The sequence below is a fragment of the Microtus pennsylvanicus genome, chromosome 12, assembly GCF_037038515.1.
Source record: "Microtus pennsylvanicus isolate mMicPen1 chromosome 12, mMicPen1.hap1, whole genome shotgun sequence".
Taxonomy (NCBI): Eukaryota; Metazoa; Chordata; class Mammalia; order Rodentia; family Cricetidae; genus Microtus; species Microtus pennsylvanicus.
Window position 1 is genome coordinate 45807906 of NC_134590.1, and position 23602 is coordinate 45831507.

Below are 23602 nucleotides of genomic sequence, written 5' to 3' on the forward strand. Positions count from 1 at the left end.
TAAGCAGTGTTCCTCTGTGGCCTCTGCTTCAGTCCCTGCCTTCAAGTTCCTGTCCTGCTTAAGTTTCTGCCCTAATTTGATCCATGGACGAACTGTGACCAGGAACATACAAGCCCTTTGCTCCCCAAGTTGCTTTTGGCTATGGTTTTTATCATAGCAATAGAAAGCAAATTACATTATTACTTGTGGGAGCTGGATACTCCTAATTGTATGGCAGTCAGAATCCTGAGCGACCTGGCAAGGCACAATTTGCACCTCCCACACAGAAGGTGGTCGCTTAGCCTTTGATAGTGATAGTGAGACAACCTGACGCCAAGAGGTGTTAATTCAGTCTATGTGACAGAGTAGCCACAGTTGCAGAAGTGACCTAAGTCATTCTCCCTGCTACCTAGAGAACAGAATGCTAATGAACTTCCCCCTCAGTTTACCTTTTGATATAAAAGCTGTTTGGGTAATAAACGCGGGTGATCTTCAGGATTTGAATGAACCCTGAGACTCCCTCCTGATATTGCTGAGTGAACTGTGCCTCAATTATTCCCATGCCTCCACTCTGGTTTGAGAAACAGTTATGTCTGGGCTGGACCCTGACAACTACTCATTTAAAATTCCCCTTTAAAAGCTTGGAGATCCTCTACTGCTGTCTCCAGCATGTGCTCTAATGTTTCCAGTGTTAACTGATCCCATTCTCAATTCACATCCTACCTGCCAGAGATACATATGACATTTTCTGATTAGTTTCTTCTCAGGACACCAGTTATGTCCCTAAAATTAGCATTCACTGACTGTAAGAACAGATTCATGAAATCATTTTTAAATTTTCTAAGAAAATAACTTTTTTAAAACTGTATGTGCCCACGTGTCTGTGTGTGAGTGTGTTCGTATGTCTGAGTGTCTGTATGTGTGTGTTTGCAGGAGCCAGAGGAGAATGTTGGATCCCCTGGATCTGGCATTATAGGCAGTTGGGAACTCCCTGATGCAGTGCTGGGAACTGAACTCAGGTCGACTGGACAAACAGCAGGTGTACATGCATGTGGGGAATGAATGCGTGTGTGGAAGCCAGTTCTCTCCGTCCATTGTGGTTTGACAGGGTCTCTCTTATTTCTGCTACTGCACTGGTACCATAAGCTAGCTCACCCAGAGCTTCTGGCCATTCTTCTGGCTCTGCCTCCCATGTTGCTATAGAGTACGGGGTTATACATCCGACTTTTTCCAGGTATAGAACTCAGATCAGAAGGCTTGCATACCAAGCACTTTCAACCACTGAACCGTTGACTTGTCTTTTGATGTCATCTGATGTTTACCACTATGCAGCGCGAAGTCTAATTGGTATTAATAATTAAAAACTCCGAGTCAGATATAAGGGTTAATGCTGGAGATAAGAGAAGCAGAGTGGGCAGCAACTAGAGTTCTTTTACCTCTACCAATGCTCAGACGGAAAGGGAGATCCTGTCTTCAGACTGCATCTGTCTCCACCAAACCTCAGACTTGTCTGCCTTATATTCCTCTCTCCACCCAGCCATGTCACTCCCTTCTCTACTTTCCCAGCGCTGGGATTAAAGGCATGTGATCCCAAGTGCTGGGAATACCTTTGTGCGAGCTCTGTTTCTCTTTTAGACAGGTTCAATCTTGTGTAGCCCAGGGTAGCCTTGAACTAACAGAGATCCCTCTGCCTCTGACTCCTGGGATTAAAGGTGTTTGGCACCACTGCCAGGCCTCTGACCTTCAGACAGGCTTTATTTGTTAAAACACAAACAAAGCATCACTACACCACTGTCCTTTTGATCCACCCGTCCTGAATACAGGGAGTGGGTACAGCACTCACAGGGCTCCAGCTAACACCAAGCCAAGAGGGTTCACTATGAGCTCCAGAGGAGCTGTTTGGAAACAAGAGAAAAGCCATTATGCAAATTAATCCATTTACAACTAATCAGTCTTAAATAGGAAAAGCCAGGTACCTAGCAGAGAAACGGAGCAGTGAATTGCTAGTTCTAGGAGACGGAACCAAGCACGCACGCATGCATGCACGCACACACGCACACACGCTCTTCAGTGATAGCTAGGCACCTGGGCCAAAAGACAAGCATCTGGCCTCTGGGGTCACATGGTTCGCTCACTACCGAAAATTGAGAGCTGGGCACATATGTCTTAGTCACAAACCAAATGTGACATGTATGAGATGCTTCCAGTGCCACATTGAAGACACAGAGGCTTCTAGAGGGAGATATGACCAAAGCCACATAGTCAGGAAGTGTTCCTCAATGGGCATGAGGGTTCATCACTCTCCTGCCTTCTGTACCAGCTCCTCTCTCAGAGAAACTATAGCGTGGGTAAGGACACTGAAATGGCAGGGCAGTCACAGTCCTAAGCATCCGTCCAACATCTGAGTGAGCCACACCATAAGACCACGCCTGATGACGTCAGGTCAACCCCGAGGATCCACACGGTGGAGAGAACAGGCTCTCACAAGCTGTCCTCTGACTCGCAAATGCGCGCTGCGGCACACAGGGTACACACGGGCACACATACAATATATCAATTGGTTAATGCAAATAATAATAATACAGACAACTGGGAAAGTACTGAAAAATAAAGATTTAATAATAAAACAATTACAATCTTTTCATCTTTACAAGACTTTAATAACAATTTACCCCATCATATTCTGATACAATCTTTAAATATTTATATATCATACTTTTTGTTGAGTCTGGGCATGTCCAACCTACATTACAGCATGACATCATCTACAAAGTTCTTACTCTAGGACTGTGTGATTATGAAAAAAGTCACAAAGTCTTACAATATTTAAATGTGTTTATGATTCTGTGTTGGGCCAGATTCATAGCTAACCCGGAACATACATGGCCTGTGGGTCATGGGCTGGATGTGCCTCAATGTCTTGCTTGGTCATTTTATAAAAATAGTTTCATATTTAAATTAAAACAAAAGCCTGACATAAGGAAAACTATGAATTTTCATTTGCATTAATATCTGGTATTATATGTAAACATACGCTGTATGCCCATTTTTCAGAAAAAAAGAAGCCAAAACAAAGACTGGTGGGATTTAAAGAGTGGAAAAAGCATGCAGCCAGAACCAGGGAACCTGCTGAGGGTAGAAAGCTCCCAGGTCTGCAGAGGCTGCTGAAGGAACTTGAAGCCCACAAATGTCACCTGCCTGTTCCTGAGCTCAGGAAGGCACATGTCTTTGAAAGCAGCTGGATTTAAGTCCAGTGTGGCACTTGGAGAAAATGGCATCAAAGGTTGGACGATAAATCTTCCTTATTTTCAACTCACTGGACATTTAAGAGCAGGGCTATTGATGGGCCTGCTCCCTCCTCTTTCTTCTTGGAGCAGATGTGATTCATGGATTGTCCTTCAGTGGCTCTGTTTTTTCTTATTACTTCTTCTTTGCTTCTGCTTTCTGACAGTTCTGAAAAGCAAGGTGCTAAATTATTTTATGGAATGAGCACAGTGAATTATGTAATTACGTTGGAGTTTAATTAACTGGCTAACCAAATAGGGAAATAGAAGACACGAAAGAATTTACTGTGTAGGAAGCATAAATCTTTGGTGTCCTAACCATGACGACAATGAAATAGACAGAGGCCTGATCAAGCAAAATGTTTCCGAAGACATTTCTTTAAAAGATGGTTACTACAGATTTAGAACACGCTGTTCAGGACAGACACGCCACAGAAGTGAGCAGCCACACCAATGGGCTTGTCTCTCTGCTACATTTATACTGCTCAACTCAGCACTTCCATTTCCAAATCCCCCAATTACATTTCTCTCTCTCTTTTTCTTTTTTTTTTTTTTAAAGAAAAGGATTAATACATGCAGCAGTCAGCAGGGGCAGAAAATAAAACAGCACAATAGGAAAAAAAAATGACCACACGGAAGAGGGACCATTCCTAAAGCTCCAATGCTAATCTTCCTCTCCCTCCTAGGTGTAAAAATGCCAGCAAGCAAGTCAAGGGATGCCCAGCTTTTGTGTCCCAAGCTTCCTGAAAACAAGCCTCTAAATGAACAGGCTGGAACTGCCCCTCTACGACATGCCCAGCAGACAGAACAGGTCCTCTGCCCTGCTGGTCTCAGAGTCAAGATACAGACAGCCTATGGGCAAGATTACTGTGTATTCTCCTCTCTATGTTGGCAGAGCCATTTACTCTGCCGAGGACTGGGCTGGCACTCACAGCACTGGGCATTACCTGGAAATGGCCTGACTACTTGGCAGCATCAGTCTCAAGAGTCAGAAGCCATGACTCTCATAAGATGTAACAAGCTAGGCGCAGCTTGGTCTTCCCAGAACCAAACCTGGGTAAAGGGCTTCATGAAGAGTCAGCTGACTAACCAGAGGAGGCCAAACCGGGCCTTCCTTCTTGTTCCCTCAGTACAGTATAGTATGTGTCTGGTGTGGGGATAGAAAATGAGCGAGCGTAGTCTTGAAAGTCAACAAGCTAGGGAACTTAGCAAAGCAGATCTCTCCCTTTCCCTTAATTGTTTTCACGTGAAAAACTTGAGGCTCTGAAGTTCTAGAATCATCCAAGGAGAAAGGGGCAGGGCCAGTCTGACTCTAGACTATTTCCATGCTCTCCTGACAGTGACTACTAGCTAGTAGAACGCCAGCCCCACAGGTCACTGATAGACATCAGCTATGCGGAGGTTTCCTGCCACTCACAGAGTTCTGCCTGACTTACAGCGTCAATATTTTGTGCCATGGCCTGAGAATACGCACCAGCAGCCCCCCAAAACTTCACTTTTTATTGTTTCTTTGCATATTACATAAACCTCTTCTTTCAACCAGTCATTTTCTTAAAATAGGATTCTTTCCTGATAAGTGAGGACTTAGCAAATTTAATGAACTCAAGTATAATCTCTAATAGAAAAATCAATGAAGCCATGTGTCTCTATTCAAATTTTAAATTTCTCTTTGGTTCATCTACTCATAAGCAGGATTAAAAATGAACCAGAGTTCCCCAGGGAGTAAGCAGAAGGAAAAGAATTTAAAAGCATTCACTTGTAATGTAAATAAACAAAACTTTCAAGAGCTAAGTATGCGAGCGCGGGTGAATTGGCTGAGTAAAATTAATCATTTTCGTTTCCTTAAAATTATCCTGACCTAGCATTTGTCCTCTAACCGGCAGGATTTATGTAACTGACACAATGAGCTTCCACCACAAGAGGGAGCCAGCACCATTTTAGTTAGTTCACAGCCACAGAAAAATTTAACCATAGAAAAACAAAATACAAAAGGCAGCTGTAAAATGCTTAGGATTAAAAAATATTGCATGCCATGGTGTGCTCAAATGTATCTTAAAACAACTGCTATATATAAAGGAAGCGCATTCGTCAGGGCTGGAGAGGTGGCTAGGTGGTTAAGAGGACTTGATGCTTTTGCAAGAGGACCCAGGTTTGATTCCCAGCACCCACGCAGCAGCTATAACCATCCATGACTCCAGTTCCAGGGCACTTCTGGCCTCTACAGACACCAGGCAGTCACATGTGCACATACATATGTGCAGGCAAAACAGTCATACAGATAATTTTTTTAAAAAAAATTACGTATTTTTGTCAATTTCATTATGCAGGTTTTTTAGAAGGCAAAGACAGAGTCTAAAAAAGTTCTCTGAGTGAAGAAAGCAATACCACCTAAGGACCACCAGGTACATTACACCACAAAAGATTTACTCTTTGAATGTTACTAAACACTCCAACAAACAGACTAGTTTCTTTCTTCCTTTCTTCTTTTTTCTTTCTCTCTCTCTCTCTCTCTCTCTCTTTCTTTCTTTCTTTCTCTCTTTCTTTCTCAGTCAGGGTCTTACTATATATCCCTGGCTGGCCTAGAACTCAAAGATCTGCCTGCCACTGCTTCCCTGGTGCTGGGAATTCAAGGTATGCACCACTATGCCAGGCTAAACCAGCTTTTCTCAACAGTAGCAGAGAGACTAGAATCCATTAGTAAACATCACAAGTCCCAGGCCTCTGGACCATACAGCAAAACTGTCTCAAAATTAAAGTGCACACCAAAATGAAGATTCAGTTTTCATATGCATTAATTCAAAGAATTAAAGGCACGTTAACCCAACTGTACTCAAAATTACACTGTAAATGATACATTCATCCTAGACCAAAGGCAGATAGATGGGTTGTATTTTATTATTGAAGGCTTCTAAGGGTAAAAAAAACAAAAATTACAAAATTTTCCACTTTTTTTTCTTTTTTGAGATAGGGTTTCTTTTAACAGCCCTGGCTGTCCAGGAACTCACTCTGTAGACCAGGCTGGCTTCAAACTCATAGAGATCCACCTGCTTCTGCCTCCCAAGTGCTGGGATTAAAGGTGTGCACCAGCACTGCCTGGTTCATTTAATGAGTTTTTTAAAAGTATTCTTCTACCTTGAACTACTCAGTAGAAATAATTACAAAGTAAGTTTATGAAAAAGGCATTCTAAATAGGAATCACAGTTCAACAGACTGGAGCTGTATGGAAAAAGTCCCTCTGGCTATAAACAAATAAATAGACAGAAACAACTATAACATATATATCATATGTGTATATATATATACTATATGTGTGTGTATATATAGTATATATACTATGATATATAACATATATCATAATAATAAAAACTTCAAATACTTGTCAAATTTTTTGTCTCATCAATATCATCAGGCAAAATTTTTAACCACAATCTCAATTTTCACCTAGTGTTAAATTTATCTATTTAGTCATCTGCACAAAGTATGTGACACCAAGGTTCTATCTTGTTTTCTAATTTAAATCACTCAAACAAGAAGATGTGATTCCTATCATTAATTTTAATTTTTTAAAAAAAAGGTGCATTCAGGGGCTAGAGAGATGGTTCAGTGGTTTAAAACACAGGCCGCTCTTCCCTGTTCACTGCCCAGCACCCAGGTGGAAGCACACAATAGCCTTTATCTCCCTCTCCAGGGGAACTGATGCCCTCTCTGGCCTTCTCAGGCGCCAGGCACTCATGTGACACATAGCCATGCATGCAGGCAAATCACTCAAACATAGTTCAAATAGAAATATATCACTTGCAATAACCCAGTGGGTATATATACAGCAGCAGTTGTTTCTAAACATCCTATAATTACTGATTTTTTTTTCTCTTTCAAGACAGGATTTTCCATGTAACAAACAGCTCAATCTGTCTTGGGACTGGTTCTGTAGACCAGGCTAGCCTCGAACTCATAGAGATCTGCCTGCTCTGTCTCTCGAGTGATGGTCTTAAAAGCATGTACCACCACCACCCTGCAACTGGACTGTCAAATGTTGGTGGGAGATGTGAAAACAATCTTGGAGGAAATAGCATTTAGCTATTTATTTAAGCAGAAAGCACATGTAAATGTTCATAAGAGGTGACAGAATTTACAGAACTAACTAGCACTAGCATTACTTCAAATACTCTGGCTTGTTTGCTCTGCTCATTTCAATTTGGTTAAAGAGATCAAGCTGTTGTGCTTGAATCCCACATAAACTGGTAACTCCTGTTATAATACAATCAATTCAGCCCTTTTCTGCTTTGGAATTCACACTTTTCTGTTATGGAACGGCTCCATTCCATCCAAGATGCCTTTCTCCTCCTGCCACCAGGTGTCTGCCCTGGTCCTCGCATACAGCCGGACCCGAGTATCATTTCATTCAGTGAAGTCTGAATTACAATTACAATAAAATTACAACTTCAGCTGGGTGGTGGTGGCGCACACCTTTAATTCCAGCACTCAGGAGGTAGAGGAAGGCCTCTGTGAGTTCAAGGCCAGCCTGGTCTACAAGAGCTAGTTCCAGGACAGGCCCCAAAGCTACATAGCTCCTGGAAAACTTGATACCAGCAATCTTTTGGTTATTTTTTTCTAGAAAGTAAAAGATCTCAACTAACTTCTTAGCTCTCTTCAAGGCACCGATGTTGGGACAATTGCTGCGTTTGTGATCCAATGCACCACAAATAAAGCAGCCATCTCTAGGGCCCGCACAGGAATGATCAGGGAGCGCACAGCGATGGCAGGTGCTACAATGGATCCAGGCTGTAAGAGAAAAACTGAGTTTCAGAAGAGGTTCATTAACATGATTTTTCATTTCATTAACTTCTGAGGTAGGCTACAGGAATAATGTTTACTTCAAATATTGTAGCTGGTGGGCTTAGCTCATTTTAATTTGGCTAAAGAGATCAAGGTGAAGTGTTTGAATCCCACATAAACCAGTAACTTCTGTTATAAAGCAAACAAATTCAGCCCTTGCCCAATACATCATGAGCTGACAGCAGCTGCCACACACAGTGGAGGCTGGCTCAGAGGCACAGTGCCCAGTGGAGCCAGATGCCACACTGACATAGGCTAGTAGTCAGCTTTCCTGTGAAAGACTGTGTACAGGTAATTACAAAAGTCAATGTCGGTCTCTGCATTATTTTCCTTTTATGAATATAATAAAAATTCTATTTACGTGAGCAGAACTAAACATGTTTTCCCGGGATCTCGGACACTTACAAGGCTTTACACACTTTCTGCAGAGAAAGCAATGGCTCCATTTCCTGCCATCCTACAAAAACAAATTTTAAAATGTTCAATTCGTTATAAAAGCCAAGTTCCACAATTAAAAATTAAAATGTCTTATTAAAATATGTGTAAATTATTCATTCCCTATTTCTCCCTTTCCTGGGCTTCACAATTAAATACTCTGATTCTAATTTATGCATTTCTCCACTTAACTCAAATGCCTCCTTGATGGGCCTCAATTTCCTTAACTATGAAACTAGATTTATCCAAATGATCTTGAAAATCCACTCTGCTTCAAGCCATCCAATCTTCACAAAGAAGGACGCAAATGAAAATTTCAAGAGAATTAATGATTCCATAATTTTATGTTCTCTATACTACATAGCCCTTAATGAAATTCATATTTGAGAGCTTCGTGTAATTTAGCAAGATAGATTACAGGTTACTACTTGAGTTATTTTTTTTAAAAAGTGAAATAAAACATACCTAGAAAAGTACATTCAATACATATGTGCACTTTGCGAATATTAAAGTAACTGCCTATCAAGAATTGGGGCCTCTTGAGCCCCGAAAACCTCCCGGTGTGGCTTCTCACCACAGCACTCCTCCTTCCCATTGGATAGACCTGCTCTGAGTTTTGTGACCCTCATTTCCCTAGTCTTGATATTTATCACCCATGTGCATATTTCTAAATAAGTTTTTTCTCCCTCAATTTTAAACTTTATACAACCTGAGCATAATACAAACCATTCTAAATTAATTGAAAATAACTATTTTTATTTTAGTTGTATGAACCTAAACTTTTTTTGGAAAATGATTTGTGCTGTTTAGAAAAGTTAAGCTCCATATGTTCTTTCTGAGTAAACCGAGTAAAGACGAACAAAGTGGCTGAGAGGTCATCCTCCTGTCTCCTTAAAAATAAGCAGGAAGCTTGGTCATTATTGCTCAAAGTAGGAAGTAAGCAAGATGTCCTTTGGTTACAAACTGGGATACACCCAGACAACGGCAAGTCATAGATGTCCTTCGGTAGGTAAATGGTTACTAACTGTGATATACCCAGACAAGGGTAAGTCCTTAACAAGAATGAGCCATTTAGTCATGGAAAGACAGACAGGCGCTTCAGATGGCCATTTCAGCTGAGAAGCCAGTGACTCCAACATTATGACTTTCTGGAAAAGGTAGAACTCTATAGAGACAGTAAGATCAGTTGCCCGAGGTTAGGGAAGGGAAGGGTGACCAAGCAGTGCATAGAAGCTTTTCAGGGAACATAGTGAAGTCACTCTGCATGACCCCAGGGTGGCAGAAGCCAGCCATTATATATATTCACCCAATTAAAAAAAACACACAGCACCAAAAGTGGAAACTCAAAGTAAAACATGGACTCTGGGGCGAAAAATAAGTGGGTTCATCAACCGTCACCCAAGGTATACCCCAGTCCCAGACACTAATGAAAGAAGGCTGTGCGGGGAATAGGAAGGATATACGCATCTCAGTACCTTCTGTTTCACCGTGCAGCAAATCTAAAACGCTTTCAAAAACAAAGGCTCTGGAGAAAAGCACAAGAACTAAACCCATCAACAGGAGACAGGTCTCTTGTTCTGCGGCAGCTGTAAAAGAGCAGAGAGTAACCACCCCACCTCTCGGGGGCTACTTGAGGACTAAAGTTAACCCACAGAGAGTAACCACCCCACCTCTCGGGGGCTACTTGAGGACTACAGTGTTAACCCACGCAAAGCTCTGAGGAACAAGCCTGGTACATACAAAGTGCACGGTACATGCTACCAACACTGCTTCATCAGAGCGGCAATGCTACCTAATGGTCCAATGCCTGATTTGAAACATCGTAATTTTACCCTCAACAGACATATAAATTCAGCACTTAGTGCCTTATTTGAAACACTCTTGGTAAGTACCATATGAAAATGATTGAAATAGCTATTTACAATGATGAAAGAAATTAAGTACCTTAAAAAGCCTGTTTTAGGGCTGGAGAGATGGCTAAGTGGTAAAGGCATCACCAAGCCTGATGACCTGAAATTGATTCACGGAACCCAAATGGTAGAAGAAGAAAACCGCCTTCTGCAAGTAGTTCTCTGACCTCCTCATGTGCCTACACATATACACCTTTCACACACAAGGTATTTTTAAGACTACTAAATTTTTAATTAGAAATAAGGTACTACTATATTAAGATATAGGAGGTGATAATACATATGAATTCAAGTAGTAACAAAACTTTTTGTTGTTGTTGTTTTGTTTTTTGTTTTTTTCCAGACAGGGTTTCTCTGTATTGCAGCTTTGCTGTCCTGAAACTCACTCTGTAGATTAGGATGGCCTTGAACTCACGGAGATCTGCTTGCCTCTGCCTCCCAAGTGCTGGGATCAAAGGTGTGTGCCACCACCGTCAGGCAACAAAACATTTTAAGAGAAATAAAATTATCAAACTAACATACAACAAACACTCACATAAAAATATTTTACAGAAGAGAACTATACCTTGGATGTGCAGGAATTACAGTGCACACAGTGCTGATTCTCAAGAGAAACATATCTCTGACAGAGAGAGCAAAATCTAAAGAGAGAAACAAAAAAGGAGCTGCATGGATTCATTGAGATTCACAGAACAGACCAAAGTGAACAAGGTTCTTGCTCCAAAAATTGGAGGTAATCAGAATTCAATTCAATGTGAAATTCGGGACCAAATCTAAGAGCAATACAAGAACCAACTGATTCAATATTGAAAGCATTTTACTGTGAGGTACACAGAATTGCATTTTCAGATGACCTAGGAAGTTCAAAGTGGTCTCACCTGTACCCTTCTTCTGCAGGAAGGATTATTTTGTTGGGTGAAATGTTGGTGAAAATCCGCACAGGAGACTGTTTTCGACCTGTCTTTCCATGTTTGTAGAGTGTGTGATTATCATAGTCTACCTAGAAAGTAAAAAGAAAATTCACTCAAATGAGCCAACATTCTCTAAGCCCCTTTAACCAATAAACAAACTGATGCCAAGATACAGCCTGAAGCGAGTAGCAAATAAGAAACTCCGAAAAGCAAGTTTACTCACAGCCAGCCTCGAGAGGCCTCCATGGCAGGGACATCTCATTACAACAAGGGGAAGATGTGTTACAACACACTCATGTTGGTGGGCCAGGGAAATGACTCTAACTCTATCTAAAAGACTCCATAAGAAAGTCTGGTCTGTAATTAAGAACTTTATTTCTGATGCTAAAAACAAGGCCTTCGTTTGAAGATGCCAGTGTCATTGCGATGTTCCACTTCCTTGGAGAAATGCTTGTCATTCACCAAATCAAAGTGCCTCCTCAGTCTGGCCTTCCACCCCTGACTTGTCCTTTCACTTTGCAATGGACAGAGGTTAGGTGCCAGACGAGGGCTGTCACTTGTTAGATGACCTTAGACAACCTTGTGAATGTTTTTAAACTGTAAAAGGGGTCACGGATCCCGACGTTAAGAGCTGCTGTGAGGGTCAATACTCAGCCCAGAGTCTGGTATAAGGCAGAAGATGAAGAGAGCGCACTCGTGCTTCCGCTCCACACCAACACTGACCTCCCCTAACGTCGGAACTTGGCATTTCAGCCGATTATCTGGACAGGCCAACAAGCACTGTTTTATACTCAAAACCCCCTGTCCTCCTTCAGCCTGTTACCCACGCACATTCTCAGGGTGGCTTTTGGTCTGTTGTAAATCCCATAGCTACTAAATCTGTTTTTTTTGTTTTGTTTTTGTTTTTAGCTCAGTAATACTCAACAACTTGAGCAACACCAACATTACCTGGGGCCTGCTAGAAGTGCAAATGTTCACTCAACCGAGGACCAACTTCATCAGAAACTTTGGGAGTGGGGCCCAGCAGTTGGTTTTAGCAAGCCCACCCCGCACACTCAAGTTTGAGAAGTACTGGTTAGATCACCCCCAAGAATGCCAGGACATGGTTATGAGCTCAGGTTATGAGAGCACCAATTCAAGATGCAGAACAATCGCGGGGTGCACTTCTCTAGGATGGGCAGCAGTCATCTCAAGAGGAGTGGGATAAAACCCAGGAGGCCATGGAAGCTGCCTTGGCCCTGAAGAAAAACCCGAATCAGGCCCTCTTGGACCTGCATTCCCTGGATCCTGCCTGCACAGACCCTCACCTCTGTGACTTGTTGGAAAACCACTTCCTGGATGAGGAGGTGAAACTCAGCAAGAAGATGAGACACCACCTGACCAAGCTCCGCAGGCTGGCTAGGCCACAGCCAATATAGACAGCAATGCCCCAGGCATCCATCTCTGGGCACAGAGTGTCTCTTGGAGTGGCTCACTTTCAATGACTAGGAGGCCTTGCCTTCCAAGAGGGCTTCCTTCTCCACTCTGCACCACCAGACTCAGGACCTCCATCGGAACCTTTTAAGCCACTAGGCAGCTTTGTAACTGCCCTGGAGCTCCCACCCACAAAGTCGTGGACCAAGTAAAAAGAAGCTTTTTGAAATATCAAAAGGAAAAAAAAGTCCCATTTAGGGCTGAATACTTGGTCTCCACACTTCAACCAACTGTTAAGGGCCAGGCTTTTAAGGTTACACTGCTTGCCTCTCTCCACAGCTCTGGTTTAACTCAGTATTACCAGATTTACAAGTAACTGCACTCCCTAAGGCTCACTAACAAGCTCCAGCAGTGAGCAGAAGCTAAGTAGATGAGATGAGGGGAGGGCAAGGGTCAGGTGAAAAGCCCCCAGGGTTTCTGACTGGCTGCCAACAGGGGCATCCTCAGTCATGCCTTATGGTCCATGAAGGGTGGCTGGAGACCTCTACTTATGCACAGCATCCCAACAAGGGCAGACTAAGTTAGATGGCATTTGCAGCCCTATGCTCAGTTCCCACATTTTAAGAGAGACACTGATAAAACCGGCTCATTTCTACTGAAAATAATAGCAATGAACAGGATTTACAGTTTAACAAATTGGGGATGTTTGCTCAGAAAAGACAGGGAGGAACTGACAGCTAGTTCATAACTGAAGGGTATCATATGGAATAGAAATTAGACTTATCCTTTATTGCCTGGGAGAATAGAACCAAGAGCAATGGTTAGAAGTTAATGGGGAGCATATTTTATCTCAATATGAGAAAATTCTCTAACGATTAGAGCTATTAAATAAATTGAGTTGCCTTGTAAGGCTGTGGGGCTCTGCGCCCCGAAAGCATCCGAGTGAAGCTGGATGAGTGTTTGTCATGAATTTGGCAAAGAGGATTATTACATCGGGAAGTCAGCCCAGGTAACCTCCACGTTTCTTCCCAACTTCCAAAACCCTTTGAATATATGTTACCTATTAGAGGCAAGACACGGAAATAGATTTTACTTAAAAAAATCAACCTAAAATAGTAGTTGAAGTAATTTTCTTTTAAAGGGATTTAAATTGATAATGTCTCCCCAGTGCACTCCTTTGTGAACTCAAATACATGTGGCACCTTATTAAATTCAACAAAAGATATTTTGCACATAAACTTGCGAGTATCGTAAGAAAAACCATTCTTCCCAAGAGAATGTTATGAAGATTTTGAATGCTGGAGAGTTATAGAGTGGGAAGACTCTACTGTGTGGGACGCTCTGTGCTCTAGACCAGTTATAGAGTGGAAAGACTCTACTGTGGGATGCCCTGTGAAACTATACCAGCACTGTGTGGGACGATCTGTGCACTAGACCAGCAGATGGAGGGGGTAGTTATAGAGTGGGAAGACTCTACTGTGGGACGCTCTGTGCACTAGACCAGCAGATGGAGGGGGTAGTTATAGAGTGGGAAGACTCTACTGTGTGGGACGCTCTGTGCACTATACCAGCAGATGGAGGGGGTAGTTTCTTTATGGCTTCCCAAGGAGCCGGAGAATGCATGTGTCAGGAAGGTGGCTGATTGCTCGATTTTGCATAACCTAATTGAGATTATTATTATTTTTAAATGCGGGTTTGTTGTGCTAATTAACTATAAACATATGGTATGTAAAACGCATGCTGCTAGAGTAAATTAATGTACCTCTAACATACATCCATATTTCATAGCTTCATCCACACAAATAAACCTCCCGTGGAAGTGCTGTAAAGCAAACACAATTTTGCAAATTGCCTCTCGCTAGTGCTAGAGCTGATCCACCATGTTCCCATCATTATCCCTGACATCTCACTCACAATGATGATGAGAGGCATTTTCATACGGAAAATTTCTCCCACAGAACTGATTAATGTGATGAAGTACTGTATAGAAATGAGGGAAAGCACAAAAATCTCTGCAATTCCCAACTTTTAATTTGAGCCATACACAAATATCTTCCGCAACATGAGACTGAGACTAGTTATATGGAACACTGAGGCCGTAGCTGTACCTACTATGCTCCAGGCAGCACGCCGGGCCACCCTGGCATTCGAACAACTGCTCTGTATCGTTTCACTAAGGTCTCAAGACCATGCCTCAGCTCCTACCGCCACGGTCAGCCTTAACCTCATGTCCTTGGAACCCCCACTTAAAATTCCCACATAGACCTCATCCTGCTTTTTACTCAATCCCTACTAAGTCTTTATTACACACTAAGTTTCAAGAATGTGGTTGCCTCTTTTTTTTCCCCTTTTTTTTTCGAGACAAGGTCTCACTATGTAGCTCTGGCTGTCCTGGAACTCACTATGTAGACCAGGTTGGCCTGGAACTCACAGAGATCTGCCTGCCTCTGCCTCCCAAGTGCTGAAATTAAAGACATGCCCAAGTTGACATCTTTTAATATTCAATAATTTCTCAAAATTCCTATCAAAATATTTTCTTTTCTATTGTAAAAAAATAAGCTAGAAAAGGTTTCCTACACAGGCTGAGTATAAAAAAAATAGCTTTTCAAAGCAAATAGCTCTATTTTCAACACATAAGATGCATTCCATGTTAGGATATGAAGAGACATGAGAGAACATTCCAGGAGGGTTGAACTGTGAAACCATCTCACTGGGATATGATACTCACATGAACACTACCACTCCTGACCCAGATCCTCGCTCTTCATCCTGTTGCAGACATCACTAATCAATCCTGCTAGCTTGTCACATGAGTCTGGCATTCTCTGAATAGATCTAGACAGTCACTACTAGAGGAGTCTCAGGCTCAGCGACGCTGCGAGGGAAGCCTGTCTGCGGTCCCTCTGCTCTTCCAGGCATTTACTTTACAGGTGAGGCACAGAGATCTGGAAAGCCAGCTGATCATCCCAGGTCACATGACTCTACAGGCAGTGCTGAAACTCAGTCTTCTAACTCTAAATTGGAATTCACCTCCTTCCTAATTCACCCTTTGTGAAGTTGCAGTTAGGTTTCTTAGTTTCTAATAACTATTTTATTGTCTGTTTATCAAGTACTTAATTGCTGAAGTCTTTGTGATTTATATTTCATGAAGGTTTGCAGCATTTGAGCCATCCACTTATCTGAAAAGTACCCTCCCTAACCCTAAAAAGAGATTCAGTGATTATGGCATTTTATTTTAACTTTTTTACTATGTTGTGACTTGGAGTCTTATTGTGGCTTTGGTGACGGTTGGGGCAGGGTTGGAGCTATGTGAAAAGACCTGAAATGCAGGACAGGAGACACGCAGTTTTCGTTTGATTTAGATTTGTCTGCGGTGCTGGGGACTGAACCTGGGGCCTCAGGCGTGCTATGTTCTGTCTCACAGATCTTATTCTCATTCTTCTTTCCAGCGGGTGGCTTCTGTTCTATGAAAATCACTGCTTTGCTCCCAGACAGATACACATGCTCTAACCTGAACTTTTTTTTCAATAACATAGTGAACTGCACAATTATTTCCAGTAAGGTTAGGCTGTCAATTATTCCCCAAAGCCCTCTCCTAATGACACAGGCAGGCAAAGAAAGAGACATGGAAATGTCAAGTTTACATTAACATAATTTATCTACCCTATTAAAGAGCTGCCTTCTTTTGCCCCATCACCATTTCAAATTCTTGCTACTTCTCTGTATACAGATGCAACCACCTTCCAGGTACCTGTGTTATCCAATCTTAAGTTCACAGATATACAGGGGGGAAAAAGGCTGAGAAAAAGTTCTGCCTACTTGGGACTACCTGAATGATGACTGTGCTGATAACAACAGCCCGGACTCTATGCTCCACTGTCCATACATTACCTCATGAGCCATCTGTCATCGTAGCTACTAACAGCACTATCGCCATCATCACCACTATCACCACATTCAATTCACAGATAGGAGTGCGTCAGAGAACCTAAGCAGCTGAGTCAAGACTAAGACCCAGACGGCCTTGACGCTAGAGTCTGTGATCCTTTCATTCAATCATTTGAAATACACGGGAAACCTACTGTGCGCCAACCATCACACCAGGGCACCACTTCCTCCAAAGGCAGCAGGTGCCACTGAGACTGGAACCAGTTTAGTTAGTGAACGACTTTAGATTAAGTCAGCTGTGTCTGCCTTGCAAATGCCAATTCTAGAAACAGCCCTCCCTCAAACAAGAACAAAACCCTGTAAGCTTGAAACAGCTGTGGAGGGAACCATGATGTAGGCTATATTTTACCTAGAAGTCAAGGCTGAAATGGCTTACACTACCCACTTTTGGAAAGGACCCTGTTGATATGGCCCAACATCCACAGAAATGTCCACCACACCTGAGAAAATAATCCAATATTCAAAATTTCTACTATGTAAAAATTCTATGTGTCAGAAATGCTTACAGCAATTTCATTTGTAGTGCCTTAAAGACAGAAGAAACATAAGAATGACATGACAGCACAGTCAGTTAAGGAAGTAATTAGAAATTATTAAATAAAGATTATATAGCTACCTCTAAAAGTATGTACTTTTAAGAACAGAGAAGAATTCCAGGAAGTCTTTTAAAACTGGCATTGCAGGTGCAGCCCCCCCCCCCACCGTCCCTTCAATATAATCTTCACGACGGCACGTGGCTTTGAGAGCAGACAGATGAGAGACAGTGCTGTCTTGCAACAGCTGGGAGAGACGTTTACAATTTCATGGCTGAAAACTTCAGTCAGTCAATTATTGAGATCTCAAAAGGACAAATGTCTGTGTCCACAGAAGAAACAGGGCTAACTTGGTGAACACACCAAATACTGGGGACAACAGGGTTAACTTTAGAACCCCAGGAAATAAACAAGTTGAGGGGCAGAGTGGAACTTTCTGGGCCTTGGCCTGTATGTAATCTCAGAGATGCTCGCGTCAGGGGCCGGCACACTCACACACAGATCTCCTCTGCTCTAGACACCCCGCTACTTTCCGATAACCTGTGAACGGAACACAGCAACATTCCCATGTGTTCCTGGGGCTGGTGCCAACCAAAGAGTAGATCAGCTGATCTAAAACCCTAGCTGCACTCTGCGCTCACCTGGGATACCTGAAAAAGCATTTTTTTTAGGACTTTATTCTCTGATTTTATTTGGCAAGGGTGTTCTGTTTTGTTTTGAGTGGGCATACTCAAGAATCTGTATTTTTAGCAAGTACCCTAGAAGTTGCAGACATTAGGAGCCAGAAGTAGCCTATACACAGTATAATTTCGTTGCTTATATAGTTCAAAACACCTTAATTTACTAAAATCAAAGGCTAGTCTTATCAGAATATTCCAGCAGCACAACCATTCCCCAGCCGCACCGGAAGACAGGGTGTTACTATACCTGGTAATCCAGCATGGTGAAGCTTGGAAAACACTGACAAATCCGGGACTCAAAAAAATAGGGGAATATCCAGAAAATGGGCAGTTCTTTGTGACTGTCATCTAATGAATCACACAGAAAAAACATAAATGCATACATAAAAGAAAGTAAGAAATCGATTCTAAAAACAGAACTAAAGTTTTCAATAGACATTTCAGTTGTTCAGTACATATGTCTGTCATACAGAAAGGGAATTCCTACAACAGTGCCATTCTGCCTTGAGCATTCCCAAAGGTTAATGGAAATATCACATGTCTAAACACTGCACAGCCTTTACCCTTCTGATTAGTGATCGTAAGAGCAGCGAATAATAAGTGGTATTTAACAATCCTGGAAATTCTGTCCCTGAAGCACACTACTTACAGCTCAGCTAGTGGAGAGGCCTCACCACATGCCCCGGACACTCGTGGAATTTAGCAGCTCACAGGCTAGAAGCTGCATCTAAAACTGAATGGACTCACTAATGGGATAATGGAATGAAACACTTTGAAGTCTCCAGGCACTTCAAACTGAGAAATTTCCCCACTTGTTAACCCATCTCTAGAGCTAGGAGTCTATGTTCTGTTACTGTTCATTGCCCACTTGGGTGTCCAACCTCCGTTTAAGTCATGCTGAAATTCAAGGCTCTGGGCCTGAGGTTGATAATGTTCTGGTTGGTGTTTATGATAATGTTCTGGTGTTTGGCATAAGCTAAAATCATTTGGGAAGAGGGAACCTCAACTGAGCAAATGTCTCCATGAGATTGGCTGCTGGGGTATTTTCCTGGTTCATGGTTGATACGGGAGGGCCCAGACAATTGTGGACAGCGTCGCTCCTGGGCAGGAAGTCCTGGGATGTATAAGAAAGCAGGTTGAGCAAGCCATTTGTGGTGGTGGGGGGCAACCAGTAAGCTGCCTCCTCCATGGCCTCTGCACCAGCTCCCGCCTCTAGGTTCCTGCCTTGGCTTTCCTCACTGGACCGTGATTCAGGACGTGTAAGTCAAATAACCCTTACCTGTCCAAGTTGCTTTTGGTCATGGACTTTATCACAGCAACAGAAAAACTTTAGGGAAGGGAAAAGTAAGGGCCACGGAGCTCACTAATCTAGTCTTAGCATCTAAGCAGCGCCTGCACACAGCGGCCACTAAGCATTTTTGAACAAATGACGGCAGTAACTGTTGTGCTTCACAATGCTCCATAACCTTGCAACCGTGTAACTGAGAAGCCCTTCGGAAACATGAGTAGGGTAAAAGGAAGTGTCCCAGGATCACGAGTCTGCCATGATCAAATCAACACGCTTTTAAAGAGTCCAGGAGCTGCATACTGCATCCGTGCTGGCTTGGCTAGTATTCACAGGAAGCAGATACATAAACCCATGCTCATTTTACAGCAATTTAAAGTAAAAAAAAAAAAGTACCTTGGCTTTGACCTTCTTTCCACATAGCAATTAACTTCTTGAATGTAATAGCCAGAGGTTCAACCAAGCCACCAAAAGGAGGGTCTGTCACCATAATCACTCCTTCACCTTCCTCTTCCTGTAAGAATGCCTTGCACACTTCAAGGGCAGCCTGTAACAAATAAAAAGTCATTTCTAAATTAGAACCAGAGAGCAGCCCTTTATCCTATTGGGAGATGCATTAAGCTTGGTCTCTCTCAGGACTGGAAACGTCATCAAGTCACCCTGCCACTGCAGAGTCCCTCAGTGACAGCCAAAGTCTCTCAGTCACTCACGTCAGATTTTATCTTTGGGTCCCTGGATAAGCAGGTTTTTAAATTGCAAATTCAAATACCATCACTATCAGACAACTACACATTTCAAATAGTTAAATTAAAGAACTAAATTTAGTAACCCAAAAAAGAGAAAGCCGTCACCCGTGAAAACAACCTACACATTCAATTCAACAAACAGGAGCAGAGGCGGTGCTGAGCCTCGAGGACACGAGGAGGCCAACTGTGGTTTTTGCTTCTGTCTTGTCTACTGCCACAAGTTCGGCTTAAGAACTGCTTCGAGTCAGCAGGTAAGCATGCACACTCTGAGTACTAGGTGGGCAGCAGACATAGGTGACCATGCACAGCAAGCCCACAAATGGCAAACCCCATCTGGTCCTGGAAAACTGCACCAGTAACACACTTTCCCACCAGGCTGCTGGTGTTTCCAGGAGCTGCCAAACTAACCACAGCTAGGAGGTTTACCACGTTCTGCTCTGAGCGCATCGACAGAGCTACACCTATCATAGTATCACTATGGTACTACTAGTTAGTCTACTGACTGGGAAGCAGTTGGCAAATCAACACCTTCAGCATTCAAAAAGCACAAGCTTTTAAAGTTACATGGAACTTTAGACTGTACTTAGCCTAGTAATGTGACATCAAGGATGCAAACCCACTTCCTCACCCATTACCCTAATCTCATGCCTCCCTGCCCCCCCCATTAAATGGTCACCAACCACCCCACATCAGTACCCCACTAGCCACAACAACACAGCACTTCTAGGCCTCACTCCTCCCCCTGCCCTGTATTCTTCAGAGCGGTCCACAGAGCAGGCTGGCCTTGACTGCCACCTGGGAATGGCTGCAGAGTCCACCCCCTGCCTCCTTCCTGTCACTAGCCTAGCTAAAAAATGCTGGTAGGTGGCTTCAGTTCCCATCGTCCTCTACAAGGATGGAATCAGTTCTCAAATGCAGAGATACCCTTTGGGAACAATGGCACACACCTAACTCTAACTGCTGTTCATCACGACCCTTGAGTTTGGTGGCTTTCATACCTGGAACTTGTTATGTAGATCAGGCTGGCTTCAAACTCAAAGATCTGCCTGCCTCTGCCTCCTGAGCGCTAGGATTAAAGGTTCAGTGAGCCAGCATACCCAGCTCTTACTTATTTTTTTTAATAACAACTTTAGGTCATGGAAAAGCAAGAGAAAAGTACGGAGTTCACATACAGTCCTTGTCTGGAATATGCATTTAATTACAGTATGGTAGAAAACAAAGGAGAATTTGCCCTTGCTAGGGGTTCAGGGGAGGCTGGAGGAAGTGATTTGGAGCACAGCTCTAAAAGTCATCAGAGCAAAGAAGCCAGGGACCAGTTGGGGCAAAGGCCCTGTGGTGTACAGCATGCATCCTCAACACAAACAGCAAGGACAAGGACAGGTGAGGCAGGAAAGGTTAACGAAGTCAGAGCCCATGGCGCCCTGTGGGCCTTGCTGAGTGTGGCACGCTCAAGTGTAATTCCTGCACTTAGACGGCAGGGGCGGGAAAATTCCCTTAAGTCCCGGCCAAGCTAACCTATTGTATGTGGTGAGCGGCAGGCTAGGCAGACGATGTAGTGAGACACTGTCGGAAGGAAAACAGTGAAAATGGAACAGCGGTTCCCTCCTAGCTGCTCAGTAACAAGCAGTGAGGGAGACTGGCATAACTCAGAGGTGGAGCACCTGTCTAGCACACCCGAGGCCCTGCATTCCATCCCCGGCACCACTAGACAAAACAGGGAAGATACACTAAAAGATAATTATAACAAAAAGGTGCTCTCGAATGTGTTAATCAACAATAACAGAAGGAGATGATGGCCATAAATCTTACCTTTCCATCAAAGAAATGATGGTTGAACATGTTGTAGCGGCAAAAGCTATCTTCCAGGTAAAACTGCGAATACCTGTAAAACAATTCATTACCAAATGATGTACCCCGGCACATGATATAGCAAATAAACAAACATTAAAATAGGATTTTAAACCCCAAAATCACATTGATTAAATTTCATCATCCTTAGTTTTTTTAAAAATGAAGAATACTTTACAAAAAAAGTTAAGTGAGTCTGTAACAGTACATACTGAATTTATTTTCCCAAGTAAGCCAGTGCAAAACCAAAGAATAATCATACTTAAAAGATACAAGTTCCAAGTAGCTGATGGTATAGGCCTGTAAGCTCAGTGTTTTGGGAGGTTGAGGAAGGAGAACTGCAAGTTTAAAGCCAGCCTGGGCTACAGAGTGAGTTCAAGGGCATCTTGGCGAGACCCCATCTCAAGTAACAAAGTAAGGGCTGTGAGTAGGGCTCAGTGACAGAGTGCCTGCTGGATTGGTATTCCTGAAGCCCATGGTCAACTCTCTGAACCACAAAACCAGCAATCAAGACCCATGTTCTTATGGACCAGACCACGACACATAAACGACTGGGCTAGACATATCGTGCAATGTAAGTTCGCGGTGTATGTACATTTAAGATATGTCTCTCCTGGTTAGTAGTTTCTTAAAATCTTATTTTTAACTATGTGCATGCGTCTATGTGTATGGGTTTGTGAGAGGTGTCTAGCCTCTGGTGTTTGTGAGGTGCCTGCTGTGGGTTTCTGCAAGAGCAGTATATTTCCTTCTGAGCCATCTCTCCAGTTTCTCATGGTTAATCAATTTAAGGAAATATTAAGTCAACATTTCTGTTAACAGCTATTATTTCTTCTGTGATTAACAAAAAAAGCACTTAATGCAAAAGTTTTCCTTGTCTAATACAAATTAGTTTAATAAAATATATTTCTCAATGTAATCCTGAAAGAAGTATGAGCATTTAGTGTTTGCTGAATTTGTGTCAGGAGAGAAGAATGTTTATTTACTGAATGAATTATTCTATTCTAACCACTACTTTAAAATGCCATCAAAAATGAATCAGAGCACCAGCTTTGGGAATCCACATTTTATAATTTATTTTTGTTTTTTACTAATTTGCTAAGAAAATCTCATACTGCATAGGGGCTTCAGTTTATATTTACTTAATTATATAGAGGGCCAAATCCTTGTTTCCCAGCTGAACTACCTGTTTCTTCATTTGTGGGCCTGGGTCTTGCTGTCTTTATCGCTCTTTCCTGAGGTTTTCACACAGAAACTTTAGATACTTCAAAAACTCTTGAGCTTTTTCTATCTTATTATAAATAATTCACATATGAACCATGCCATCCTTGTTGGAAAGACTGACAAAACTAAAAAAATAAGAAAATCAGAAATGTAGCCTTACTTTCTAACCTCTTGGAAAGGCCGTGGCACTGACAATGCTTGGAGCACGACCCTCGCTGTACGGAAGGGACCGGCACCCAGCGCTGACACGGCTTGGAGCACGACCCTCGCTGTACGGAAGGGACCGGCACCCAGCGCTGACACGGCTTGGAGCACGACCCTCGCTGTACGGAAGGGACCGGCACCCAGCGCTGACACGGCTTGGAGCACGACCCTCGCTGCACGGAAGGGACCGGCACCCAGCGCTGACACGGCTTGGAGCACGACCCTCGCTGTACGGAAGGGACCGGCACCCAGCGCTGACATGGCTTGGAGCACGACCCTCGCTGTACGGAAGGGACCGGCACAGCGCGAGCGTCTCCTCCAGTGGCCAGTCTGGCTCAGCCTCTTCTCATTTACACTGTGGTAACAGTG

The 23602-nt window shown here is 42.9% G+C and overlaps 1 protein-coding gene across 1 annotated transcript in view; it reads right to left on the reverse strand.

The window, feature by feature from the left end:
• Window positions 1-2577: 2577 nt before the first annotated feature.
• The window catches only part of Zcchc4 (zinc finger CCHC-type containing 4), a 40437-nt gene continuing 19412 nt past the window's right edge, over window positions 2578-23602 (reverse strand). Inside the window, exons 6-13 of the mRNA XM_075943544.1 lie at window positions 21770-21842; window positions 19611-19761; window positions 18177-18277; window positions 11323-11444; window positions 11010-11085; window positions 8505-8556; window positions 7901-8045; window positions 2578-3432 (exon numbers count right to left, since the gene is read on the reverse strand). Coding sequence (XP_075799659.1) covers window positions 3378-3432; window positions 7901-8045; window positions 8505-8556; window positions 11010-11085; window positions 11323-11444; window positions 18177-18277; window positions 19611-19761; window positions 21770-21842 — 775 coding nt within the window. The 3' untranslated portion in view covers window positions 2578-3377. The remainder of the gene's footprint in view (window positions 3433-7900; window positions 8046-8504; window positions 8557-11009; window positions 11086-11322; window positions 11445-18176; window positions 18278-19610; window positions 19762-21769; window positions 21843-23602) is intronic.